The sequence below is a fragment of the Pelodiscus sinensis genome, chromosome 11, assembly GCF_052426305.1.
Source record: "Pelodiscus sinensis isolate ZL-2025 chromosome 11, ASM5242630v1, whole genome shotgun sequence".
Taxonomy (NCBI): domain Eukaryota; kingdom Metazoa; phylum Chordata; order Testudines; family Trionychidae; genus Pelodiscus; species Pelodiscus sinensis.
In genome coordinates, this window is record NC_143062.1 from 25,705,358 (window position 1) to 25,723,377 (window position 18,020).

At 43.5% G+C, this 18,020-nt stretch overlaps 1 protein-coding gene across 8 annotated transcripts in view; it reads left to right on the forward strand.

Annotated features, from left to right (window-relative positions):
• FLNB (filamin B) overlaps positions 1 to 18,020 on the forward strand; it is a 153,852-nt gene that overhangs the window by 71,531 nt on the left and 64,301 nt on the right. For all 8 annotated transcript variants that reach the window (XM_075938852.2, XM_075938858.2, XM_075938857.2 and 5 more), the window contains 3 exons: positions 10,634 to 10,882; positions 12,019 to 12,116; positions 12,756 to 12,903. In XM_075938852.2, coding sequence (XP_075794967.2) covers positions 10,634 to 10,882; positions 12,019 to 12,116; positions 12,756 to 12,903 — 495 coding nt within the window. The remainder of the gene's footprint in view (positions 1 to 10,633; positions 10,883 to 12,018; positions 12,117 to 12,755; positions 12,904 to 18,020) is intronic.

The window sequence follows — 18,020 nt, forward strand, 5'->3', positions numbered from 1 at the left end:
TTGCCATCTACCTTGTTGCAGTATGGTAAGTTGTGACAAACTGGTTACAGAAAATAATAAACATACTTGTTTCCCCACTTTAAGTTACTCTAAGCCAAACGAGAGACTCGAATGGAAGCCAGAACGCTATGCTTAGACTAGCACTAAAGTTATTGTAGACTGTTATTGCACCTGTTGAAGACGGTTACCCCCTTGGATGAACTTTGCCATCAAATTAAGCAATTACAAATCAGCTTATAGTTCAGATGTGTCTATTGTTTGAGACTTTAAAGTGGTGGCATACATTGTTTAGCTTGTGACACTTGCTAGCCTTTGGCAAGCTGCCACTTAAATAGATTAATCATAGGAATTTCATGCCACCATATTTCTAAGAGCCTAGACTGGAACTCAGACTTAGTCTAATCTTTATTGCTATCTGATAATATTTTCACTGAAATTGAGTACTTGTGCATCTGTAAAGTCTGCTGCAGAGTCAACCCAAAAGCAGGTTGCAAGCCTATTGTATAAGTCCATGTATAGCATGTTTAGCATGTTTGTCTATACTATGCTTGTTTCCTTGCTGTCTTCAGAAGTGGGCAGCCAGAGTAGAAGTTGCTGGCCAGGTGCCTACATGTGAAAGCAGAGCTGTCAGAGCAGCACAAAGGGACTCATGGTATGGAGGGGAATATCCAAGCAAGACCTAATTCAAGGGGAGGCCCAGCAAAAAGTTTGAGAATCTGTAATCTAAATCATGGGGTTTTTGCTTGTCCAGTGACTGGTATACCAACACGGCTCTCTTGCAGAGACTACTCATGGGCTAGCTCTCTAGTATGTGTAGACTAATGCCATTAGGTAAACTTATAATGCCTATCTTACCACTATTTACATTGAAGCAGACCTGCATGTAGCCATCGGTAACTGAGAGATACAGATTAAACACTAATAGTTGAGGAGCCAATAGAAATCTTAAACTACATGATCTATGCTTCATTTAAATTCTACTCCTTGCTGGTGTTCTCTAGCCATGATTCCTACCACATAGGGCTATTGGTCACTTTGTATTGGATCAGTGGTTCTCTACTAGGGTTACATAGTCCTCTGGGGGTACATGGAAGGAGGGATCTTCCAGGTGGTACATCAACTCCTCCAGATATTTGCTTTATTTTACAGAAGGATACATACAATACAGTAGCAAAGTCAGTGGAAACAAACTTCATACAGACCAAATGAGAAAGTAAGCAATGTTTTGGCAATCCAGTAGTGTGCAGTGACACTTCAGTATTTGTCTGACTTTTTTGTAAATAAGTAGTCGAAATCAGGTGAAACTTGAGGGTCTACAAGACCAATCAAAATCCTGAATAGGGATGCAATAGTATAGCTATTAAGCATGACTTGAGCTTACTGGTTACTGAAAAGGTTGCACACTGGCTCTGGGCCCTGCTTCTGGAGAGCCAGTTGCTGCCCCACATTGCAGACTGTAGCAAAGGTTATACTGCAGAGTCTGCAGCACAGCTGGCTCCCTGGGAGTGGGGCTGGGAGTTGGCTCCTGGTGCGCACTGACTGCCAGCTCCACTTCTAGCCACTCTGCAGTGTAAAAGCTTATACTGCAGTGTAACTAAGATTTTCAGTGGTTACATGGCTTACTTAACCACTCTTAACATTTCTACTCCTGAAAGGGGTACAGTAGTCTGGCAAGGTCTAATCCTCATATTGGAATGATGTCCCCCAAGGGCCTCAGCCTCTTAACTAGTTGCATGCAAATCCCACTGAAGGCCATAAGATGGGCAACAAAGGCCAGAAAACTTATTCCAGTCAACACAGAATGGCAAACTCTAGTTACAGATGTAACCTAGTCTGCTGAGGGGCTTGTCTACATAAACCTGCAATTCAGAGTACAGGGGTGTGACTCTGTAAGCATAGCCTGTAAGGTACCTATTTTGGATTTATGTAATCCACTAGCTAACTTGCTCATGCTCATGAGGTCCAAATGTAGCTGTTAAAGTGCAACATGTTAGTGCATGTATGACCTGCAGGGGCATGTAGCTGTGCCTGAGGATTGTTCTTGGCTCTTTGTTGGGACATCCTGCATTGAGCCTCTGGCAGCACTTAGCCTCTCTTACTCTGCTCCAGCCACTTAAGGTACTGATGCTTTGCCAAGTGCCCCATCACTTAGAACAAGAGCTCTTGGATCACTGGCTCACTCCTGTTAAAAATGCCCCACCTGTAAACTTCAGTTACTTAGCAATTTCCCAGTCATCTACATACCTCCACAGCAGACTTTCTGAACAATTGTTCATAATTGGGTACAATTCTTGCTGGGATTGTATAGTGACCGCAAAATGCCACATTTGACTGCAATAGCCATGAGAAACCTTATTCAAGTATCTTAAGAGTCAATTGAATGCAAATGTCTCTACTGTGGGATTGTAACGTCTCTAGGGAGAGATTGGACTAATCTAAATCCAGGGAACTGTCCTAGATTTACAAGGACTCTTATGCTAGACAAGAATGAACTTCTGGGACAAATGAAGTTATGGGTTTCTCAGACACTAGAGCGGGGGTGTACGCAAAAAACCTTTGCATTTGCTTAACTGGAGAGATGCATTTTGTAGCTTTTAGACCTTTCTGCTCAGGGTGATCACTGTTGCATGGAGACTAGATCTGAGGCCAAAACAGTATAAAGTAATGACTCATTCATGCATATACATGTTGTGAGCCAACAGCTATTGTGACCAAAGGAAAACCATTTGGGGGAAAGACTGACCAGAGCCATTGTTTCAGTTTGTTTCTTTGGTAAATTGATTCGCATCTATGGAGGTTTTTTGTGGAAATCTCTTCCCTGTAGTAGTTTCACTTTAATATGCTTGCTGAGAGTGCTGTATGGTAACTATGGGCAATTACAGTGCTATTCTGCTCAGAGGCTACAAACAAAGCAGGCCAGCTAGGGCGTGAAACTTGTGGGGAATTCAGGATAGCCAGGGAGCTGTGAGGCCTGGAAATACCCTGATCAGGAGGGGGTGAGGGAGAGACGCTGGCTTCTCTTTACCAGAAATGACAGCTTCTGTACTTGAGGCCTAGAAGTGATGCTATTGCTGGGCCACTGGAGTGAAGATACAGATGTAACTGTCCTGAGCTGTGAAGTGTATTTCTGAGCTTTGATTTGATGAGCATCTCATGGCACACAAGTGACACATGCAGCTGCTAACATGTGCAGTCATCTCAAATGTATGAGGCCACATGCTCCTTTTAAGTGAACAATGCAACACTCCTGAGAGTCAATGATCTGAAAAGGCACATTCAAGTTGCTTGGAATAATAGGACCAAACAACCTTCAGAGTCTCAGGTTAAGACTCAGAGGGGTAACAGTGTTAGTCTGTAACTGGGGGCAGGGAAACAACCTTTAAACAATGAATAGTTCTTTGAGAGATGTCCCCATGGGCACTTCACATTAGTTTGGTGTGCTGCCACCAAGCCTCAGCAGAGATTTGATAGCAGTGTCCCTGGGGTTCTGTAGCACCTTAAAGAGGGTTGGGCCCAGAAGCTCATGATACCATCGACATTTGTATTGGTCTCTAAGGTGCTGCAGAACTATTTGTTGTGTTTTAAGATTGGTCATCCTCAGTGCTGGTGCTTTGGTGTTGGATATCTCGGAGTTGTGGCAATTCTGTTTGCAGGCTGAGGAGGACAAATGAGTTGGGTCTTCCTTGACCCTGGGGTTAGGGAGCTTGCCAGTTGTCATGCATGAGATGAATATACAGGGGTTGGGAAATAGCTAATGGGATACAAGCCTGTCTTCTAAGGATGGACAGACATCAGGCTTACTGCCAGAGGGGGCTTCTTTGTGTTCTGGGCTGGTCCTAGGGACACTGCTCTCTTCCCTTCTGCTGAAATGGTTCTCTTATTCGAAGCCATCTTGTTCTCCTGTGGCTTTCCTGCAACACTCCATTCAAGCTCATGTTGTATCTGGTGTGCTCCTATTGTGACAGCCAAAAGCTAAGCTGACCATTTTGCTGGAGGGCTATGCTGCTCAGTAACTTACTCAAACTGTCAGTGGGAAATGAATAAGGATGCCAAAAGCTTGAAGTACTTTTAACTAGGCTTACATGTCTTGTGCTTGGCCAGCTGGCTGAATATGGTGGATTCTTTCAATTTGGCAGTCCCTAACAATGGATTAGTCTAATCATTAGACAGTTGGGTCTCCAGCATTGAAACATAATGCTGCTTTATATGCTCCCTTTATTAGGCATATTCTGGTACAAACAGCAGTTAAATCCTTTCTGAAACTTGTTTAAGTGTCTTCTGTGGCGCTTCTTTCTGCGCAGAACTGCAAGTGAGCCACTTGTGCTGTCATAGCCCATAATAATCTGTCAGCAAGCTGAAAACACAGGGTTGTTACTTGTTGGCGGCTAGTGGGAATGTGCATTAAAGCACTACAGTACAATTGCATGGCCATCTTGAAATAAAAGCTAAAGCGACAATGGTATGCAACCTGACAGACTAAGATCTAGAAAGACTTGGCTTAGAGGGATTAATTAAAGCAACACAAATGGATAATGTCCTGGATTTGGAAATGTGCTTAATAGGCAAAGGAGAAGGTAAGCTTGTGTGCCCTGGTTCAGACTGGCTGGCTGCTGGCGTGGTTCTGGGTGCTGTGAGCACTCTGGGTAGCAGGGTCCTTGTCCAGCCCCAGGGATCAGGTGGCTGGGCAGCACAATCCTGGAATTCTAGCGCAGAGAGCAAGAAAGCAAGTGTCAGTGTCTTTATCAGCACACAGGGAAACCAGACCAGTTGGGGCTGTGACTGCACCCCATCACAGTAGTGCAGTGGTTCTTAAACTTTTTGGCCCATGGCCCACCTGGTTTAATGCAAACCTTTCTGCAGACCACCAGTTGCTAATGGAAACTTGCTGTTAATTACATAATGATGCCAGAGCCATTTTGCTAGGGCAGCAGCTAGGGAAAGTGGTTTAATTGAACCAGTAAAAAAGGAAATATTTAAATCATTAAACAGATTAAGCACTTCCTCATGTTTATCAAACTCACTTTACATAAAGTAAATATTAATTTGTCCAACACAAGGTTTGTGTTGTCTTTATTTATAGCAATGGTGTGGAACCTGTTTTGGGTCAGCCACTGACCTACAGAACATTTGGCTGGGGACCACACAAGTAAGAAGCAATCAAAACCCTTCCAAAAAAAAAACCACCCGAAAAAAACCCAACCCTCATAGATGTGGCACCCTGCTGAGACATTTTACTCCTCTGGCAGTACAGCCTCACAGGGTGAGGGACAGGGAGGACTGAGTTTCAGGGCTTCCCGTAGGCCAGATTTGCTCATCTGGGGTTCTGGGATTATTGGATTTTTATGGATAACTCTATGCTCTGGGGTGCGGACAAAAATGAGGGGTTCAGTGTGTGGGTTGCTGAATGGGATAGGGATGGGGTATATGATCTAGGAGGGAGGTCGGGTGCGTGAGGGTGCGAGGTCTGGATGGAACATAGGGTGCAGCATCAGATTGGGAGTAGAGTGTCTGGGCAGGAGGGAGGGGGCAAGCGCAAGGGAAGGTGCAGTGTGTGTGCAGTTGGGAGGGAGGGTGTAGGAGCAAGGGTGGGTGTAGGAATGGACTGGAGGTGTGGAGGGGAGGTATAGTGCAGGTGCTGGACATGAGGAGAAGGGGGCCACTTACCTACCCTCACACCTATGCTGCTCCCAGGTATGTTGCTCCTGTTGGCTGGATGCCTCCACGCAGTGTCTATACTGCTGTTTCCCCCAGTGAGGCCAGGGAAGCAGCAGTATGTGGAGCTGCTTCTGGCTCCACTTCTTAGCCTCCCCCATGTGGGTCTTGTGGGGAGGTTAAGAGATTTCTTCTGCCTCCCTTCCCCCACCCCCCCAGGAAGTGAATGCCAGTGTGGGTTCCCTGCTATGTGGAGGGAGGGAGGAAATGAGGGCTGAGCTTGAGCCAAGGACCACATGGAAGGCAGCCACGTACCACTAGTGGCTCACAGACCACAGTTTGAGACCCATTGCAGTAGTGTCTTACCATAACGGCATGAGCCCTTGTGCTGGGCTCCCCCTCCCGGGTGAGACAATAAGACCCCTATAAGGATACATCTACACTGCAATGCTCTTTCAGAATACTGGAGTATCCAGAAATAGCTATCCCGCATCTTCACAGCAAGCCCATTATTTCAGGCTTGCTATTCTGATGTCCCTGTAAACCTCATTCTACGGGGAGTAAGGGACATTTCGAAATAAGATACACAATTTGAGCTATGCAAATTGCACGTCTTATTTTGCATTACGGTGCAGTATAGACAAAATTTAAAATGTCTTTCACCTCTATAGTAGGCAAGAGGGAACATATCCATTGTTCCTAGATGGGAATACTCCTGTGTCAAGCTCTGCTGCTTGCTTGACTTTAGCTGTGGTAGAGCACTCTTTCTTATGTCCTCTTCCGCACGTATCTTAGTTGTTGAAGTCTGATTAGGGTTTCTGGGACATCTTGGCCTGAAATTAGCCTGGGTTGGGGGGAGGGAGAAGCTGAACATTCAAGTCCTGCTAAATTTGAGTTAATTATCTGTCTCTGGCCATGTTGCTGGTATTTGTATTGCATGCAGTTGAGACTGGAAAAACTGGTCAAGACTGCTAAATACAGATGAGCTAAACTCTCATGTTAACAAGTAGCAGTATTGAGCTTTGACATTTGTGCTGGTTACTTGTACTAAAGTTGGATGGGCAATTTTAAAAACTAACTTCCATATTTTCAAGAATGTCCCCTTTTGGATCAATACTATTGAACCGTTAATTGGTGAATGAGAAGAGGCTAGTACGGCTTTGTCTAAGCCTTTTAAAATTGGCTTCAAGGGCAGCTGTAGCAGTACTTTCAGTTGAAAATGTGGCCATGCCATGGGGGTGGGGGGAAGCTGTCGCAGTGCTCTATGTAAACCCACTCCCAGTCTCCAGCACTGTAGCCTGACTCACCACCTTCCTGTGGGAGACCTACAAACGGAGCCAACTGTCCAGTGTACAAGTAAAATTGGATATCGTCCTCCAATGTAATCTTGGTGCTAAGGCTACAAATCATTCACTGAGGTCATGAAACCTGATTTCAAGTGGTCTGACTTCAGCCCACAGTATCTGCGTGTGGTAGGGGTCCCTCCACAGCTGCCTAGCTGCTGCAGATAGTGTGTGTACTCTGCAGCTGAACTTTCCATTTTCTCACTAATATTTTAAGTCAGACCGGTCATAGGCTTCCATAAATGTCCTTTATTGCCTGTGACGTGTCTGACTTTGTCATTAATATTTTTAGTAAATCTTAGTCTTAACAGTAGTTAAAGTAGATGAGACTGAATTGAGTACCTAGTACTTATGTTTAGGGAGGGGAGAGATTTGGGACACCTGATACTCTGAACTTGCTAATGCAGTTTTCATGCTATTTAAAAGTCATGTGGCTTTGCTTTGGTTAGGGTAATCTATAGTAGACTGCTTTCTGTTGTGACAGAATAAGTTAGCTTGGCATAGAAGTGGTCAAGTGACTGAACAAATGTAGTTGATAAAAGGATATCCTCTTTTTCCTCTGATCTGCTCCTGATAATTTGTTGTGTTCATATCAGACCCTTTCTTCCAGATCGGTGTCTTTTGAATTCTCTGTTCTGTTGTCTCTGTATATTAAGCTGCTTTCTCAAAACAAGACTTCAGAAGCTGCATTCTTTAAATTGCCCTTTGTTTTTGCCAAGGACTGTTGCTAAGGTACACTCAAGGAAATGCTGGGGATCAAGCATTACGGGAAGCTGATTCAGGCCACTAAACTATTGCTCACTGCAGTCAGTGATCCCTCTTAAATGTCTTTAGATTTGCAGTTGTGCCATAACAGCAAAATATAGAAACTTTTTTGTGGTGGTCATAAGCTTGGTGAAAACAACCTTGTCATATGTAAGCAGTATTTTATATATACAAGATGACTACAGTGTGAATTATCTTGCTGATTTACCCTCATGGTAATGCTGCATGGCTTTTTCTGACTCAAACTTAATTATTGCTTTTTTCTGGTTGTCCTAATTAGAACATAATCATGGCTTTGCCTATTCTCTGCTTCAAGGGTAACTGTAAAATGCCAATGGCCAGTACAAATTCGGAAATGGAAGCACTGAGAAACTTCTTAGTGATGTGTTAACCAGCAACCTAGTTGTAATGAAATTCAGAATGTCCCATATATTGGGTAATAACAAAGAGCAGCAGTGCAAAATACCAAATGAGGAAGCATGATAGGAGTTTGCAATATAGTCATCTGCTTCGACTTTTGTAAAGATGTTCTATTCACTTTTCCTAAACTCAGAGTATGTTCTGAGTGAGTTTCCAAGACACCATGATCTTCTCCCACTTAGAGGCTTTTATATGTCCCTTGAGACAGATACATGAGAACCACATGTTCCTGCAATATAAAGCTTAGACTTGAAATCTGACTGGGTATTTTAAAAGGATAGCTGCCAGACATACTCTGTAGTATTGCAGGGATCCACGACACTTGTTTGAGCTTCAGCTAAAAAATTAGAATGTTTCTGTAAGTAATCTTAGCAATTGCAGACAGTTGAGGGGCAGGTACTGAGTTGTCCTGTGACACATTAAAACGGAAACATATTGCAAGTGGTGTTCTCAGTGTATTAAATTTCATAAGTTGACTACAAATTTATACACTTGGTTTTGATATTTGGCTCTTCTGCAGAAACCAAGGACTAGATCCCTTGTTATCAACCAGGGGCAGATTTACCACTGGGGATACAGAGGTCTTCAGGGACACATTGACTCATCTAGATATTTTCTTGGCTTTATAATAGGCCGCATAAAAAGCATTAGCCAAGTCGGTACAAACTGTCATAAATGACTTGTTTATACTGTTCTGTAGATGATACGCTAAAGAGCAGTATTTATATTCCAATCAACTTATCTCATGGTAAAAGATGAAGCAATTTCTCAATGTGGTGCGGCTCTTACAAAAAAAAAGTAAGCAAGTTCAAGTGAGGTGGCACTTGGGGCATGCAAGGCAGATACCGTAGTCTGGAAAGGCTGAGAACCCCAGACTAGATTAACAAAACAGGAGGCCTCCCATTTGTCCTCTTACCCAGTAGGACCCAGGTTCAGAACTCCTTAAGCTTGCTGCGGAGAAAAGATTTGAACTGAGTCTTGTGTTGCATCAGAGTGCCCTAGGTGCTGATCTATGGGATATTTTAGTATGAGTGTTTCTCAAGGTCTCCTGTCAAAGCTGTTCCATTTAAAATTAATATTTAATAGTTATTGGAGCAGGCGCTTGAGTACAAATAGCCCAAGTCCCTTAACCAGTCACTTGTTTTCTTGTTTAATAATAGCCTTTGGACCAGAGAATGAGTCTCTGATTTGCCAAAAACTTCAATTTGGCTGTAAACAGCACCCTTAGTATTCCCAATAAACCAAGAATCCATTAATAGATAAGCTATCACATGGGGGCATCAGGTATGACAAATTAAAGCCATTTACTGCCACACATCAGGATTATAAAACCGAAGTGTCCCTCTTTGTAAGCACAATAGTCTCTTGGCTTGAAACCTGGTGTCCTGACATAGAAGAAGGGAGTGTGTTTTTGGGAGGAAGAGAGAAACTAACTGTTCTGAAGAATTTAAAGCCTTGTCAAGAAGTAGCCTCTGTCACCAAGCACTCAGTTTCCGCTTCCAGTTGTAGTTGAGGCTAGCACTGAGTATTCAACATGTGAAGAACTGGGTTCCAATACTCTTAAGACAGACTTGGCCAGGGATATCAACTGTTGAAAGTTCAAGGCAACTTGACAGGGGTGTGGAAAATTTGCCTCCTATTTCCTAAGGCTTTGACAATCTTCCTTAATGACCGTGCAGTCCCTGGAGTACACTCACCAGTGTGATGTGGGGATCAACTGGAAGTTGGGAATGCTTGCTTGCTATAGCTGTGGGAGTCTCCAGTACCTGTGTAGCACTGCCCCTCTGCAGGGAGTAGTTGCTCCTTTCTTCTAACAAATAGAGCTCGAAGCCTTGTGTTCAGCTGCCTGCTAGCTTTGCTTCAAGGAGCATTGCCACTCAAAATCGATGCCGGCTTCGCCACAGGCTCCTACAGAAGTATTTCCTGGCTGGGCCATCCAGAGTACAGAGGATGCTCTTTGACTCAGTTGTCTGCCTTCTGGATGTAAAGTTGGTCCTAGATATAACTAACCCACACCATACATTCTGTGCAGCTCTGAGGGGAGGCATGCTGCGCTCCAGGCAGCGCAAAGGGCTGGCAGCCTGTCCAAGGCCCTGCCTGTACTGACTGGGGCTGGCTGCTCCCCTGGGAATGGGGGATATTCTAAAGCCATAAATACCTTGCAGAACTTGCTGCCCAAAGAACTGAGACTAAAAGCTTGGGAGTCAGTTTGTCACTCACATAGAATAAGACTATCTGTTAATATGTGCACCAGGTCATAAGAACCTTCTTACTTAAGGATTGTTGCTCACCCTTCTGAGCAGGCTGTTCCTGCACTGCCTTCAGCAGGGTGTTTTGCTTCTCCTTGAAGCAGCAGATACTGGCCAAAGGATCATAGGGGGTTTCTGGACAAACTGAATCAATCTATTGATCTGCTTAATAAGGGTTAACCAAGCTTGTCTCCTGTCTTGCAGATAGCAAAGCAATTGTTGATGGGAACTTAAAACTGATCCTGGGCCTAGTATGGACCCTTATCCTGCACTATTCCATCTCCATGCCAGTATGGGAAGATGAAGGCGATGACGATGCCAAGAAACAGACTCCTAAGCAAAGACTACTGGGATGGATTCAGAACAAAATTCCATACTTGCCAATCACAAACTTCAATCAAAACTGGCAGGATGGCAAAGCATTGGGTGCCCTGGTCGATAGCTGTGCTCCAGGTAAGATCTCTTTGTAGACCGTTGTCTTTCCTGTCTCGTTCTGTGTGGCAGCACTGATTCATACTAAGATGACATAACTAATGCTTCTTTAGATGAAGCCGTGGGGCTGATTTGATTCAAGTGCTATGAAACAGTAGTCATGGAAGTCAGCTATAAATGACTGGTCTGAAGGTTAAGAGCATATAGGGAAATATCAGCATAAAACTGCAAATGATGTAGCTGTTGTAGTAAGCCAAACTAGAGTTCTCTGTTCTAACTTAAGGTACCGGATTAGCACAAGGGGGTGGAGTGAATATTGGCTCACAAACTGAAAGAACTTGTTTGGCCAAACGTGGGAACATCTTTCAGCTTGGGAAAGAAGAGGCTCTCCATGAAGGCTTTTAAAACAGGAATTCAGGAAGTTGTGCGCAATTTCTTAAATCTCAGCACCTTTGTATTTTCTCTAATTTATCAAGAAATATGACTGAGGGGGAGGCAGAGCAGCACAAGTATCTCTTGCTGTGAAATGATGGCATTATGGATGCTGTTTGAGCTAAGCTCGTGTAATTCTGGCTATGCACCATTAGGAGTGAGTGTCTTCCAAGTCTAAACTTAAGTCAGCTCTGCACAAGGTTCCACAGAACATTAGGACTCCACTAGATCATTGGCTTTCTTAAACTTAAAACAATTTGTAAGATGCCTTAGTCCTCAGCCTAAATCCAAAACCTCCCAATCAAATGGCTCTCGAAAAAATCTAACCCTGCTTCAATGAGCTGAGTGCAAGACTGTTTCCTGATAGTCCTCTCAGTTTAGAGGATAATCACCAAAAACTTCACTATCCTGCAGTGTACAGCTTTGGCAATGAGTGACAATCTCATGCCATCATCCTTGGAAGCGTGGTGGTGCATCCATTGAAAGTGTAGTTCTAGAACTGAGGAAACAAACCTTCTTAATCTGAAAGCAAAACTTTCACTCTGAGACTTCTGGTGATCTTCCTGAAGAGCCAGCTGCTTTCTAGACTGTGAAAATAGTCATATAGACAGACTTGGAAAGTTGCTACCAGGAATAAGCAGTGTTGCATGTGGCTGGCCGCATAAAACCACCTCTTGCAAATTGTCAATGCTAATGTTATGCATGTGTAACTGGATTATTTTTAGGTCTCTGCCCTGACTGGGAGACCTGGGACCCTAAGAAACCAGTTGACAATGCTCGTGAAGCCATGCAGCAAGCAGATGACTGGTTGGGTGTACCGCAGGTAAGGCAGATTGAAAGCAAACACATCCAGAGCAGAGAGGGCACTTTTTGAACACTAAATGCTTGAACTGAGTCTGTGTTCTCACTAACTTAGTTCTGACAGCCAAATCCTGTTGAACTTTTATGTGAGATTTCTCTTCAATACTACCCGTACACAAGTCTTTAGTGTGCAGAGCTACAGATCTGCAGCCTGTCTTCAGTAACTTCAGTCTTTGTTGTGATTGAGGGCTTGCCTATACTTACAGCTACTGCAGTGCTTATTGCTTTCCCAGGAGGATAATTCTAGTCTCTGGCTTGGAAGTAATGCACTTTTTTTGAATTCCTTAGTTATTGAAGCTAACAGGCGAACATTGGTGGCTTCCATCCTTGTTTCCCTAAAACTACATAAGTAGATTATAGCTTTATAAACTTCCTATTGAAGACTTCTTTGCTACTAACTCAACCCATGATACTACATTAAATATTACTTTCAAACTGGTTTTTGTATTGTAAATCTTTCCAGCAGCTCTGTAGAAACTTCCATATAGGGGAATGATTGACATGTATAGAATTCCCAAGTACCTGTTATGCTCTTGGGAGTCTGATAAATGGCGATAGACTAACTACATGGATCAAACACTCTAATCTTTTTATCTTCCAGGTGATTACTCCTGAAGAAATTATTCACCCTAGTGTGGATGAACACTCTGTAATGACTTACCTGTCACAGTTTCCCAAAGCCAAGCTCAAACCAGGAGCTCCTTTAAAGCCCAAGCTGAATCCAAAGAAAGCTAGAGCCTATGGCAGAGGTAAGGAATAACACTTGGCAATGCAGGGTATTAGGTTGACATATCAAACTAGTTGCTACTTGTTGCCTACGGTAAGTCTGGAGTTCATGCTAGACTTGTGTACTTCTAATGTGTACCCCAGAAGCAGTCCTGTTTTCTCCCAAACCTTCTGAACATGTTTGGCAAGCCTACTGCCTTGCACTTGTATAACATCTATCATCCCACTGTTTCCAGTGGTGAGATGAGACCCTTTTTTGAGACTTGCAGGATCATGGTGTCAAAACAATACTCATGCAGACAGAGTGGTGCACACTTTTATGACTGATCATATGGCATGCACTTAAAAAAACCAAGTGTGCAGCCAAGAAGTAGGTAAAACATTAATGAGTGTATTCAGTTTCTGGCCTTAGACTTGCTATCTCAGGGGAGGAGATAATAAGAACATAAGAACGGCCGTACTGGGTCAGACCAAAGGTCCTTCTAGCCCATTATCCTGTCTACTGACAGTGGCCAGCACCAGGTGCCCCAGAGAGGGTGGACCAAAGACAATGATCAAGCGATTTGTCTCCTGCCATCTCTCTCCAGCCTCTGACAAACAGAGGCCAGGGACACCATTTTATCCCCTGGCTAATAGCCTTTTATGGACCTAACCTCCATGAAATTATCTAGCTTCTCTTTAAACTCTATTATAGTCCTAGCCTTCACAGCCTCCTCTGGCAAGGAGTTCCACAGGTTGACTACACGCTGTGTGAAGAAGAACTTTCTTTTATTAGTTTTAAACCTGCTACCCATTAATTTCATTTGGTGTCCTCTAGTTCTTCTATTTAGGGAACTAATAAATAACTTTTCTTTATCGGCCCTCTCCACACCACTCATGATTTTATAGACCTCTATCATATCCCCCCTCAGTCTCCTTTTTTCTAAACTGAAAAGTTCCAGTCGCTTTAACCTCTCCTCATATGGGACCTGTTCCAAACCCCTAATCATTTTAGTTGCCCTTTTCTGAACCCTTTCCAAGGCCAAAATATCTTTTTTGAGGTGAGGAGACCACATCTGTACACAGTATTCCAGATGTGGACGTACCATAGTTTTATACAGGGGCAGTAAGATATTCTGGGTCTTATTTTCTATCCCTTTCCTAATAATTCGTAGCATCCTATTTGCCTTTTTGACCGCCGCTGCACACTGTGTGGAAGTTTTCAGAGAACTGTCCACGATAACTCCCAAGATCTCTTTCCTGATTTGTCGTAGACAAATTTGCCCCCATCATACTGTACATATAGTTGGGGTTATTTTTCCCAATGTGCATTACTTTACACTTATCCACATTAAATTTCATTTGCCATTTTGTTGCCCAATCACTGAGTTTGGTGAGATCTTCTTGGAGTCCCTCACAGTCTGCTTCTGTCTTGACTATCCTAAACTGTTTTGTATCATCTGCAAACTTTACTACCTCACTGCTTATTCATAAATCATCTGGAGAAAGGAGTAAGTTGAAAAGGATTGGTCCCAGGACTGACCCTTGAGGGACACCACTAGTTACCCCTCTCCAATCTGAAAATTTACCATTTATTCCTACCCTTTGTTTCCTGTCTTTTAACCAGTTCTCAATCCAAGAAAGGACCTTCCCTCTTATCCCATGGCCATGTAACTTACACAAGAGCCTTTGGTGAGGGACCTTGTCAAAGGCTTTCTGAAAATCCCTATCTACTGGATCCCCCTTATCCGCATGCTTGTTAACCCCTTCAAAGAACTCTTAATAGATTAGTAAGACAGGATTTCCCTTTACAGAAACCATGTTGACTTTTGTCCAACAAATTATGTTCTTCTACATGCTTCAGTTTTATTCTTTACTATTGTTTCGACTAATTTGCCCGATACTGAAGTTAGACTTGCCGATCTGTAACTGCTAGGATCGCCTCTATAGCCCTTTTTAAATATTGGTGTCACGTTGGCTACCTTCCAGTCATTAGGTATGGAAGCCGATTTTAAAGCATAGGTTACAAACTACAGATAATAGCTTAGCAATTTCCCATTTGAGTTCTTTTTAGAACCCTTGGATGAATGCCATCCAGTCCCGGAGATTTGTTAACATTAAGTTTTTCTATTTGTTCCAAAACCTCCTAACGACACTTCAATCGGGGACAGTTCCTCAGATTCACCAATACATGACACCAGAGGTAATCATCAATACATGACACCAGAACCATTTTAGTGAAACTTATACTGTAGATAAATAATTTGGAATTTCAGTAACTTCATAGTTGTCCCCTAGAACAGACAAACTACTTAACAGGAAACAACGTAAGACTACTGTTGCAACTATGCATTGTTGTGTAACACATTCATTCTCTGAAAACGGGGACAGTGAGTGGTGAGACAAGCCATGTGGGCTTTCAGGCAAGAGACCTGTTCTATTGGATTAGGGTAACTGGCTGGTAACAGTCCAATCTTAAACTTGATCGTGGGAGATTTGGCTTTGAAAACAAGTCCAACAGAACATTTAAGAGCAAAATGCGAAGGGATCTCTTCTGACTGCCATGTGCGTTCATGACAAACATGTCCAGCATAGAAAATGGGAACAGCTGTGTACACTATGCTATCAGATGGGTTACCTTATTGTATAGCAATTGTACAAAGCTCTCTTCACTGCAGGGACCACTCTCAATTGTCATGAAAACATGGCTAATGTTCTTTTGTGTAGTAACTTATAGGCAAAATAGGGCCTATTAGAGGCAGCATGATCTGGAGAGCTAAAAGGACAGGAACTAAGTTCTACCTTCAAGTGGCTCTATCTCCTCTTTTCCCTGACCATTGGGAAGGGGAAACACCCTGAGATTCTGCATTGGTGCTTGTACAGTGCCTCGAACAAACAGCTTATGTGCAAAACATGCTTTTTGGTCTAAATGTGACTTTAATGCATTCAACACCTTATGTGTTAATAGAAACATCCTCTTGTTACTGGTATGCTTCTCCGAAGATAAAGATGCTCAAACTTAGCTATTCACAACCACTCTTTGGCTACACTGTCAGACACTGCATCCATTTGTTCTAATAATTACAAAAGGTTGGAGAAACCAGTTTCTTAGTAAAACTAGAGGCACAGTCTCATGAGAAGCAATTGCTTCATGTGTGCTTGGCAATGCAAAGAACTAGCAACTGACCCATTTAACAGCATGATAGGTGTAATATAGCTCAAGGCAAAGTGTAAAAAATGAGGTAACTAAGTTGCCATAAATACATTCTGTGTCATGTCTTTCTCTAAGATAACTATAGATTTTTGTTTGTTTGGGAAAAGTTTTAGCATGACTTTAACTCCACTGAGTCTTGCAGGACACAGACCTTAGTTTAAACTAGTGCTCGTGTATACTAAGTTGTGTAAGCTAAGTTTTGGCAAGATGTTTTGAATGACTTGCATGGGTGAAATTCAGAAGAGATGTAGATGTTCACAAGCAGAATATCAAACCATAGTATCAGTTTCATATAGGAAAGAAGAATGCCTAGTAAAACTACAAACTAAACTTTTGGTCCCAGTAATTAATACTGTCTAGGTCAATAATTTAACAAATACCAAGCTGCTGTTCAGAACTTATCTACTACTTCAACCACTAATATATTAGCATTGCTTTTGGCTTCTCTGAAATACTTGGAACATCCCCATTTCTATGGTCTGTGGGAAACTTGAATAAAATGGTTATAACTAGAATGAAACCATCCTTGTTGCCCTGTTAAAGAAGGTAAGGGTATGACTCTGAACAGGAAGGTAGGTCAGACAGTTAGTAACTTGATGGCTCTTCTAAATAGTCTTGCCATATTCTGACGGTATGCTTGTGGCAGAGCTCAAGCTGTACCCGCTGGGTCCTGTGCTTCCTGGTGGATTTTTAGTATGCTTCAGAGGCTGACAGCAGACACCCCCCCCCCCTTGTTTGAGGCAAGAGTTCCCTGCTTAATGAGCCATTTTCATGCTAGGCAAGTCACTAGCTTGGGGTGGGCCCACTGGGTGTGGAGAGGGTTTAAGGAGCCCAGTGCCACCCAGCCCAAGGCCCAACGTAGCAGCTATTAGTGGGGCTCTTGCACTTATCCCCACAGAATAGCAGCCTCTCCCTGGGCCATTTTCCCCCAACCACTCCCACAGTACCTTCTCCCTGGCACCTTGGAGAGAACCTCTCCTGCTTACAACGTAGTTTGCCTCCGCACTGCACGCCCTCTTCTCCTTCTGCCACTGTACCTGAGGGGAAGCCTCTTCTAGTGGACCAGCAGGCCCTAACTGATTTTAGGTGTTCCATTAGCCAGCTGCTGCTGTGTAGGCCAGCTCATAAGTCTCAGGTGTCTGCCTGTTTTGGCTGCTGAGCAGCAATCTCGGGCAGCCTATGCAGGGAACAGAAAACCAATCAGTGTACCTGCTCACCACCAAACGAACTCCTGCAGCCTAATGCCTGCAGTTATTCAGGAGGCAGTCAGGATTTACTGCCGAGGTGTCCTTGCAGGTCTCTGGCTCAGTTGTGTGTATGCTCAGTGATGTGTGAGTGTCAAATTGTTCACTTGGTCTTCACAGCAGACCCCAAGAGAGCTCCCAAAGACCACAAACCAGATTAGGATTGAAGGTGCCAGGCCAGGTTTGTTAAATGAAGTGCAGTAATAGTTGTGAGTAGACTCTACTGAACCACTAGGCATATGTACCCCGTAACAATGGAATGACTCAATCGGTGGAAAATTTCCACTGCCCCCTAGGTTATCCAAAGACTGTCCCCACAAGACACCACTTTATACCTGTAGGGTCTAAATAGACATGATGAAAATGATGAAAAGAGATGATCTAATCAAACCACGAGGTACAGGGTGTTGGATGGTAACCTGACATATCAGCAGTGATGCACCCTTTCTCGAACCTGGGTCTGTCTCTGAGGAGTGGGTTTCAAGGTCTCTTTTAATGAGCTGTGCTTTCAACTTATGACCAGTACCAATTATTGTTCTGTGGTTGGTACCCAGCACCAATTAGTGTTTTGCACTCTGTCCTGTTTGGGCCAAGTTCTGTGAGCAGAGCCTAGCCTCTTGCGCACAGCTCTAGCTTGGCTCTGTTAGCCATGTTTTCTCTCTTGTTAGCTAGGCCTCAGACTGGGCCTGTGCTGCATGGGCTT